This window comes from Charadrius vociferus, unplaced genomic scaffold (genome assembly GCF_000708025.1).
Source record: "Charadrius vociferus isolate BGI_N301 unplaced genomic scaffold, ASM70802v2 scaffold213, whole genome shotgun sequence".
Taxonomy (NCBI): domain Eukaryota; kingdom Metazoa; phylum Chordata; class Aves; order Charadriiformes; family Charadriidae; genus Charadrius; species Charadrius vociferus.
Window position 1 is genome coordinate 6608111 of NW_009647828.1, and position 10965 is coordinate 6619075.

The window sequence follows — 10965 nt, forward strand, 5'->3', positions numbered from 1 at the left end:
AGGCCGCAGGGCGCTGCTCTCCTCAATCCAAGGGCAGCGTTTCCCTCACGGCCTACCCCTCGCTCTCGCCGTTCCGCTGGCTAATGCGGCGAAAACCCCGGCCCGGCACCGCAGCGTTACCTCGGTCGTTAGCCAAGGGCTCGGTTTGGGCCGAGTCAGTCGCCTGCTGGCCGCGGCGAGGTAAACCAGCTCAGCGAAGGGGGCTGGTGGGTGCTCCAGTGCACGCTCCAGGGAAACGTGTCCCCCACTTCAGGGGGGCCACTGAGGGGATGCAGGACCACCTCCGGCTGCCTCCGCTCGGTAACGCACCTCAGCAACGCCGCAATAAAAAAACAAAACTGTTTTATACAGGGTGCATCGTTGCTACGTGCCGGTGCTCCCCTGGAAAGACTAATTTCTAGTCATCGTCCTTGGTGATTGCATGGCATCCAGTGTCACTCCTTCCCTCCTGCTAGCTACGGAAAGTATTTGTGGGTGTGTTTGGTTTTGGTTTTTTTTCCCCCTGGGATACACACATATATTTTACACACCTCCTTTCATTTATGCAACCCTCTGCATTTAGGTTATAGTAGGAAAATTGATCAAAGAAGGAATTACCATGTGCACCTTCAGGACAATTTAAGTCATCTTTGTATTCACATGTTCTCAGCTAGAACATTATATACAGATCAGTCAGACTGATTTCCACCCACATAAATTTTTAACCGGTAAGCATAACTTCAAAATGAAAACCAGAAGTCTCACATAAAATTAATTGTATTTTTATTCAGCTCTTCAGAGAGTTTTAAGATTAACTACATGTATTCATTAAGCCTTTTCTTTAAAGGCTATCCAAATAATACTGTCTGTTTTAAAATAGGTAAGCTATCTAGGTAAAAAAAAAAAAAAAGAAAACACAACCAAACCCTGTGGTATATCTTTGGGAGAAAATGTCTTGTAATGCATGTAAGAGCTTGAATATTTACATCTCAACTCCCTAAATATCTCAAAAGTCAACATTTCTTAAGAAATAGCACTCAGAACTTTTTGTCAGTTATGCCTTATTGAGGTTTAGCCTGACTGGAATGGTACATAGCTGCAGTCTACCAAGTTTCAACATAATAAAAATATTCATACTGAAGAAATCACATAATAACCTGGTATTTTGGTTTCAAGTTATGGCAAGCCTCATCGTAAACAACTGCATTCATATCATGGATTCAAAATACATCCTGCTTGGACAAAATGCCTTTTTTTGGGCTAGCAAATTATTTTAACCTAAAAAATCAACAGATAACACATTTTGCCAATATTTTCTGGAATGTTACAATTACAGAAATAACACAACTATGGAAATAATACAGCCACAGCCCCTGTTTTCAGAAACAACTGTTCAGATGCAGCACAGAAGGAACTTTGGGCTATACATGTATACATACATATGGGTTATTTACACTGACACTGTGCACCCACATATAGATTGTCTTACTGTAATGACATTACATTTATATAACGTACCTCCGATTACTAACATTGCCTACCCAGAAGTCAGAGATGTGGAAAAGCATACACACAGCTGAAAACGCAACGTGAAATCCCTAATAATTCAAGAAAATTCTTTAAGTAAATATTTTATCCCATCATACTGCTTGCTTCATTTTCTTAGAAAAGTGCTGTAAAAAGACTAAACCCCATCCTTATGTTTAAGAAACATATCAAGATTCGGTGTGAGGCAATGTATTTCTTTTTACTGCAAACAGATCTCTAGAAACAGCCCTGTATGTGCGCGTGGTTCTTTGGATGATGACCTGAAGCTATCACAAAGACAAATGCCTATTTTTGTACTCTGTTATTTTCATGTTCAGTGATTTATTCAAGATAAATGAGATATCAAATGACTGTGCAGGGAGAGGTCACGGTTTCTCCTTCTATTGACTCTAAGAAGAACACGTCATACGGATTTTTAACAAGTTGGTTGTCTAAGGTAGCCTTTAAGAAGCTTACAAACTTTGGAGGCATGCCAGATTACTTTGAGAATTTAGCTTGGGGGAAAAAAAATGCTTGTTTTAAGGAATTTAAGCCAGACACTATTATTAACATAAATCGTAATTTTATTTTGGTAATTATTACTAAGTTTTCTAAGAGGCACTTCTGTGGATAGAGCGCTACCATTAAAAGATGCACGAGTATTATACATTTATGACAATTACTTTGTCATACTGTTATATTGGCAACAGAAGTAAGATGAATAAAAGCAGTTCCACTGAAATGAAAACTTCCGATCAATTTGAAGTAGATTTCTGTAAAGAACAACTTCACTGCACGAGCAGTTAGGAGACTAAAGCTCTTATTACATGAGATGCTATTGGCAACTGACCTGCTTTTCTTGGATAAAACCATCTGCAACTACATGTATCTATTATCTAAGTTTCTCACAGCCTTTAGGATTTTAACTTCACACATCTTTAGAATAAATATTTTTATTCCAAACAGGAAAAGAGTTGAATGACTGTCAGTGCCAAAACCCCAACTCCAAAATCCTACCCTCTCTTCTGCAACTATTTGAAGGACAACATCCCTTTCATCTGTGCCACATTATGTAAACTTTCCAGAAGTAAATGGTACAAAATGCTTATTTGTAAAGGCTGCTGTGTAATGAGGAGGTGCATGTCAGATGACACCACCCAGCCCTGTAAGAATCTTCCAAAGGTTAAAAAATCCTGCAGATACCATTTCAAACTTCCAAATAACTTTCCCACAGAAGTATTGGAAAATATTTTAAATTCAATCACTGATCAGCTCCTTGAGTTTTTATTCATTTTCAGACTTGTTAACAAATCTGCCTGAAACTCAAGAACTCAATTTAATCCCATTCAGATGAAGAGGGACACGCCACTTAAAATCTCTTTGGGAAAGAGAGACAAATCCAGTCTCGGTGTCAACCTTTCACTCCATACAATCCAAAACAATAGGTAATGAAAACCAGAATAATCACTGTGGGAAAGTAATAGAAGATTGGTGAGGAATGACTCACACTTGGGCAACTGGAGAACACATGTATCACACTAATCATTGTTCAGCCTTAATGTGCTCACAAGTAGAACATCTGCACTTACATACCGTAAGCCTGTGATGGACTCAGGGACACCTTATCTGGCATACATGAGACGACTACTGCTTTGTTGAAGAAGATCAAAGCAGAGTGAAAAACTGCCTGCTTGAACCCTTGAAATACGGCAGGAACAGCAAGTCTGTGCTCTCACTCTCTTGCTAACAAGGACTCTCTCACTCCGCAGTGCCTGCGTCCCCTGCTTGCACGCTTCTGCACGGTTGCTGCTTCAGAGATCCCCTGGTCTGCGAGGTATCGAGATTAAATTTGCTCTTTGCCTTTCATCTGTGGTTTTGTGGTTGTTCTGCATCCTGCCTGCGTTGGCTTATGCAATCACCCTTATTAATAGGCAGTACAGATAACTGCATAGTAAATGTATATATAACAACTGAGATATGCTCATAGTACAGATAACTGCATAGTAAATGTTGTATATATAACAACTGAGATATGCTCAAGCAATTAGTAACCTTAAACCCAAACAGTGGACTTTTGTAAGTGCATATTATTAAAAAAGCCCAAAAAAAGAACCCAACACCAACAATATAACATATATGTCAGTTCTCAAATAATGCTGTTAAATCTGTTCTCAATTCCTTATCTCTCTCACGGCTTGCAGTGACATTTGTAACCATTTCCTGGCTGGCAGGCTCTAACTGCAGTTCGGTGCATTGGCCACGCAACCGGTAGCTAAGCGGAGGCTAGTGAAATCTTTCATGGTTCTGATTCCAGTACTTGTACCGTTTTTAACATCCTGTCACCTATTCCTGCCCAAAGCAGTTCTGCCTATCATGGTAATCAAGATGCTTTCAGTTAACCGTTGGCATGGCAGCTACGCGAGCGAATTACTGATAAGATCCTTCTGATTATACAGGTGGGAGGTATTACGTCTTTTATTCTCCTAGACCAAAGCACTGAAGTCTTCCGTTCTCTGGCTTTTTGACCCACCTGTCTGCCTGAAGTTAATACCCCTCTAAGATGGACAACCCAAGCACACAAATACCTGCAGCTCAGCCTCTGTGGTGCACAGGTCCGTGTAAGAACTCAAACACATGTTCTCCAACAGCTCGAGGCTTTCCACCAAGCTGTATGCCAAATAAACGTTGATGGAAGGGTGTGATGCACAGCTAGAACACCAAGCACTACCCTTAGGTCTAGGAGTAGAGCTTTCTTAAATGTATGGAAAATGCTTTGATTTTAGTAGAAGCAAAATATTCTGATACAGATCAGATCAAGAAGTGTGCATCAGTACCCTATGAATATTAAAACCGCAAGTACAGCTCATGATCAGTCTTTGAATCGCAAGCCTGAAATACTTTCATTAACGGTGGTCATTCTTGGGGCATCTACCATGGCAACTTGTACCTCTGTGATACTGACATCTCTCTCAGGGGAAAGAAAAAGCTCACGGGCTTTGAAATAGCTCAGCATTCTTTCAGAGTATTTAGACAGTTTAGATGTTTGCTGCACTCCCTTCAAATGTATAAAAAAACCCACCACCTAAAAAGCACCGAAACCCCAAGCAAGTTTCCAAGCAATGTGGCTCCTGGAAACCAACAGATTTAACGATGCATAGCATTAGCAGTGTAGGTAAATGGGGTATGTTTCTGAATCCTTCTGTTGTCTGAAATAAATACGTCTATCAAAAAATAAACTAAAGGCAGATTAATGGAATAAAAGGTCCCTATGGGAGTTGTACATCTTCAGGGATTAAATTCCTTAGCCTACAGAAACTGATTCCCTTTCTAAGTGGAGGGGACCAGCAGGAGGAACACAACTGGTCTACTTGTTTGGTAAACACTTGCAAAGACTAGTAAGAACTTTAGGAATGGATTAAAGAAGAACAAAAGTATCAATGAAGTCTAATCAATGTAATTTTCTCAGTTAGCCCTTTAGTAAAGAATCAAACCGCAAGTTAAATTGAAAAAATTAATGAATTTAACCTACATTAAAACTTGAAAAGAGAACAGTACTGCAAATATAGAGGGATACACTTATTCCATCCAAGACATAAGAAAGCAAAATATGTCTTAAAAAATAATAATCCAGAAACTGACATCTGGTGAATAAAAACCAAAGATACTGGTAAAAGTGGAGAGGAACCGAAAAGATTTACATCTGTTTTCAACACTGTAAAAGAAAGCTTTGGATTTTGTACCCCTGTAGAATGTAACATCTCAAAGAAATCAAACAGGTCTTTTAACCAAATCCATTATGAAATACATTCCAATTTAAAAAGTTAAAACATACCAAAGTATTATTCATCGTATTATGCAAACATCTAAAATGCAAAATTTGGCTCGGCAAGTCGGACAAGGCACTTGGCTCGACAACCATGTCTCTGGGTGCTGCTGATCCTGTCGGCTGGCGAACCATTTGCCCATGCAGGTGAGGCACCACATGGGACGACAGTAGCATTGCTGGCATTCCCCTTCGTTGGGCTCCTGGCAGTTCTTGACGAGCTTGATGTTAGCGATAGTCTGCATACACCCTATGCATGGCTCCAGCTCCTAAAGGAGGAGAAACACGTCAAAATTATGAACTGCACAGAATGGTTTCTGTTACTGCTCTTCAAAGGCTTTTAGAAAATTACCTTCTTGTAAGCATAGCAGGAACCTGAGTTGGGCAGAGCCTCAAGGCAGAACTGCCCCAGGAGAAGACAGTAAATGGTTTCAATCTCCAGAGCCATGTTTTATTAGAACAACCTCTAATGAAATTCAACAAAGTATCTTTTTAAACAGAAAACCCAGAACTGCTGCATGAGACTGATTAAACAAAAAGTACTGAAAATAAATGTTCTGTCTCTGTCTGAAGAGCTCCACCTGCTTCCAGGGCACAGCAGCCAGAGCAAGGTAAGCAAGCAGCCATCTTTACCATTCAGACATACTATTTTTCAAAAAAAGATACCATTATAAAGCAAGGAAAATAAATAAAGCAAACAGTTCTTACCACTTATTACAGCAAATGGCTGTTCCTATCTTCCATCTTTGTAAGTAAGAGATGTAAATAACAGAGGAAATTGGGGCTCTACTAAACACAATGGGCACTCATCTTGAAAGACCAGGAATTTGCTTAATTTTTCTTGGATAATATTGGAATAATTGATATTTCTCCACCATTAATTATGCCACATGAACTTGCAGTTGCATATACGGCTATCATCTTGCTATGAAGTGTTTTACAATTAATAAACAATAATTAGCATTTCCCACGTGTCTTCTAGCCAAAGCTCTCCAAGAACTTGACAAAGTTCAAGAGACAGCACACTGAACAGGCATGGAGACCTGAATCCTATTCATACTGCGATCGCGGTCACAAAAAGCAGGGTCTCTGGTTACAGCCTCCAGTGTCTCTTCCCTTGTCAGCTCAAGTGCCTATTCAACCAGGCTGGCAGCTTGACTGTGGAGCAGATCGAGATGAAAATTACTCATCTTTCCTTGCCTCTTTTCACCTTGATTATGTCCCCCACCCATGTTCACAGCGGACAGTCTTGTGTCAACAGGGGGATGAGGAGAGTGCATGAAGCAGGACTGCTTCTTTCAAAAGCTGTACCAGCTTTAACTTGTGAAATTAGGGCTTATCTTAGTATTTAGGCTGGAAAAACTCTAGCACAGAAAGGTTAACTAACTTTTACAACTTAGTCATGGAGCTACAGAATAGGGAAAAACCCCATGTTGTATTTTTAATGTTCATATCATAATTTCTGATGTTATTTATCATTCAATGTCAAGCCAAAATCCAGTAGCTCAGCTGACACTTAAATGTGTCACAAAATGAAAGCCCTGCAAGAAAGCAACTCTCTCAAATGAATGGTATCTTCTCTTTATTTTGAACATCTCTTTTCTCTATACGCTGGCACTAAAATCAGAATGCACAATCCCATTATGTGCAGACTTATCTGATCCCGTTTTATTTTAGCTAGTTCATGTAACCATACAGTGAAGACACCATATAAGCTGCACGACACTACCAAAGATACCAAGTACTCGCTCATTAGCTGGAACGTCTGACACAGACTCACTGTAAGGTTACCAGGACTAGATTAATTAGTTACCTCTGCTACATTGAACAGTGCTCTAGTCACACTTAATGATTGCAGCACAAGTATAATAATGTCCAGGTCTCTGCGAATATTACTGAAGGAAGCACTCCAGGGGCGATACTTACAATTAAAGCAAGCCCCAATTAAGAATCATGATTTTTTTTCAGCAGAAGATCCAGCAAAACCTGGCTGTCTAGAAAAGCAGGATGCAATGGAACAAACTGCCTAAAGAACAGTAATAACAGCTGTGATTCTAGCTCCCTAGAAACTCTGGAAACATAACCTCGTCATTTCCCAATGTTTTCAAGCGCAATTTTTATGGAAATTATTTTAGGGGACTTTCTTCCACTATGCTATTTCTCATGTCTCAAAAATGTAATGCTCACAATACAGTTCGTCTCCCCACAGAAGGAAAAGAAGGAGCAGCCAGAACTACATTTATTACTTATTTAGTGAAATGGAAGGTGAGGCCTCGTGATGGCTGCACCCACCACCCTGAGTGAACAGCATCATATCTTCTCAGGAAGGTAAGGAATTTAGGCTATGTCTTATGAGGAGGTCACAGTGGCAGCCTGAGCTGGAACAAGACGAAACTAAAACTGCTACAGCTGCATACCCTCACCAAAGGGCAGTTTGACAATGAGTCACTCACTTTACACTATAAGTATCTGTAGCCCCCCTGAGCTCTCCTGCAGGGCAGTGGGCTGTGTGGCAGTGATCACCCCTTGGGTAGGATCCCTCTCAAGGTTACTCCTCGAGGTCAAGAGATCCCATACCCAGCATCTGTTATCTGCAGCGAGGTAAGCAACATTTTATACTAGATCTAAAGCATACTGCTTACCAACTAGCCTGATTATTAGAAGTGTAGTATGTAGTAGAGTGTTTGACTGCCATTTAACTACTGTTTGATTACTGTTTAATTACCATTTAATAATAATTATTTAATAATTATTGTTTAATAAAACCTTCTGGTTAACACCACAACTTCTCTTAATAATTCACAAGACTAAAATTGGCACAGCAGGATGGTGAGTTCAGTCACTGGTCGCTTACAAAGGCATGAAGTTAACCCTTCACTGAAATTTTCAGAAGACAGGGCATGTGAAAATTGGGATAATTGGAGTAGGATAGAGGAACAGTTAAACCTCAAGAGGGAATGTGAAAGACGCTAAAGAAAAGGGAGTAATATGCAAAATGTTGGGAACATGTTTGGAAGCAGCCTGTCACTATGAGGAATAGGGAAATGTAAATGTTACAAGATGAGGTGAAACAAAGAAAGCGATGAGAAATGCTCTTATCTCTGCAAAGTGACCGATTGCTGAAACAGCTGGGGAGGAAAAAGAAAATGAAGGAGGGTAGAGGATAAAGTACAACTCATGATTACCTGGGCCCCAAACCCCCTCGATCCTGTAAAAATCTGTAAACTAATCATATCCCTGGAAGACTGGGATGGAGATATTTGGGAGGACCCCGATCAAGAACTTTGAGGAGAGTGAATGAGATGAATCAGAATTTAAGGTAGCCCCTAATATTAAAACTAAGGCATCTGCTGGACCTAAGGGGGCAACCAGAGAAACACTACAAGGACCATTCTATAGGACTACCTTCAGCTCGCCAATCTGCAAGAAAAATATGAGTGGAAGTCTGGTGAGGGCGAGACTTGAGTATCTGTGGAGTGTCTGCTTAACTGAAGGAGACTGTATTATGTTAGATCAAGGTGAAGCTGATGGCTTTTGGGGACCAGGAGCATTCTTGAACAAGGGACCAGAACCTAACACTAAGCCACAGTATCACGTGACGAGTGGCGTATTGGGTAGGGGGCATAGACCCTTGGGATAGAGGGGAGCCCACTGCTATACCTATAAGATCATTAAGTGATCCAAAAGCAGCCTGCCTTCAGGCTATAAACGACAGGGTTGTACGTGGCAATTACCCTACCACTGCCCCTGTAGACCCTCAAGCCATGAAACCACTGATAGGGGGAGCCCCTACTATCTTAAAACTGTACCTCATTGCAAAAAGGGACAAAATAGGACAAAATACAGAGTATAACACTCAGGAGGGTGAGAACAGCCAACTCTGCCTCTGATCCATCCCCACATGGGCAGAATGGCTGCACAGCCTTGTCAGTCATGGTTGAGAGATGGGGTGGGACAAACCGACACCAACTGGGCAATGCTGAGCTGAAGCAGACAGCTCTGGCAAGTAAAACAGACTTCCCAGAACCCCTGACACCTTTCTTGACCTCATAAAACCCCTGTTGAGGTAGCAGGCACCCAAAAAAGCCATAATGAACTATGGAGAAAAGCCTTAGGACTAGGCATACCTCAGGTAGCCATACAGGACCAACCAATGAGGACTATGTTCAGTCTGATCAAGGCTTTCCAAAACCAAGGAGCATTAAGGAATCCAGAACTAGCCAAACAGCCGTCTGCTCCCGAAGACACTTTCAGACCTCTCAGGGAGGAACTGCAAACCTTGAAATCAAAAAAAGAGTAAGTCCTGGATGGCAACTTGGAATGCCTGTCTGGAGGACTGCAACTTATCAATGGGATAACATAGACAACCATCACTTTTATGTCCCAATCGGCCCCCAAAGACAGCTAGTAAATTTCTTAATTGACACAGGAGCTCAAATTTCAATAATCTCAAGTTTGCATGCTCAAATAACTTATGTTAAGCCCGGTCAATGGAGGGTTAAAAATAACAAGATTTGCCTGCAAAAGTAAAACATGCCCCATAGCTCACGTAAACTTTTTATTGCCAGGGCAGAAAAGGCTATCAAGGCACCAATTAGCAGTAGTTTCAGGGAAAGAAAATATGTTAGGCTTTGATGGAAATTGCCTAACAGTAGTGTTTGGTCTTTTGGCTGCTCAGAGTGTCCTTGGTTTGGTGAGTGAAAATTAGCAGCTACCGGTGGGTGTCAGTGAACCAGTGTAGCTCACTTACTGTGAGCTGCACCCACGCTGCCTGACTCAAAAATAACTAACTTCCCTCAATATCCTAGCTCAGCTGATGCCCGGACGGGTATAGCAGAGGAGGTCGCAGGTGACCAAGAAAAAAAGACACATTATCTCCTAAACGCACGCCCCATACAATTCCCCAGTATGGCCAGTTAAAAAAAACAAAAACAGTCGGGAGGTGGCGCTTAACCATAGACTATAGAAAGTTAACTGCAAACACTGCCCCTTCTACGGTCACTATCCTTGAACATTGCTACATTAACTACCACCCTCTAGGCTGCTACTCATCCCTGGATGGTGGTACTGCATCTAAAAGATATGGTTTTTTTATGGTGTCACTGCAGGAGAAGGATAAAAAAAACCTTACTTTTATTAGCCTTCCTCGGGGCTATAAGCATTCACCCACTATAGCTCAATGGAGCTAAATATCATATTAGCGCTAGGTGGATATATCCTAGCTATGACAGATTATGCTACCGAGCCCCTTTTCATCCCTACATACTGTCAGTTGCCTCCCACCTCTCTCCTTCACTCATCATTGGGGCCCAGCCCCTGCCTTAGGAAAAAAAGCCAAACCAGTTTATTTACAGTCAACTAAGATTTTACAATAGCTCTTGCTTGGCTTGTGAATATATGTACAATGTCCACAGATGTAAATAAAGCCCGCTTCAAATGACAGTGAGCAACCTTCTCTTGCTGGAAACTTCAGAGTCCAAATTCTATTACTAGTCCATAATTGCCCTCATACCACTACCCTTCTGCACCGATATGAATCACAGAATGGTTTGGGTTGGAAGGGATCTTTAAAGGTCATGTACTCCAACCCCCCCTGCAATGATGGGGACATCTTCAACTAGATCAGGTTGCTTAGA

The 10965-nt window shown here is 41.2% G+C and overlaps 1 protein-coding gene across 1 annotated transcript in view; it reads right to left on the bottom strand.

Annotated features, from left to right (window-relative positions):
- Positions 1–4968: 4968 nt before the first annotated feature.
- TMEM129 (transmembrane protein 129, E3 ubiquitin protein ligase) overlaps positions 4969–10965 on the bottom strand; it is a 19056-nt gene continuing 13059 nt past the window's right edge. Inside the window, 1 exon segment of the mRNA XM_009882567.1 lies at positions 4969–5598. Within this exon segment, the coding sequence (XP_009880869.1) occupies positions 5350–5598 (249 nt within the window). The 3' untranslated portion in view covers positions 4969–5349.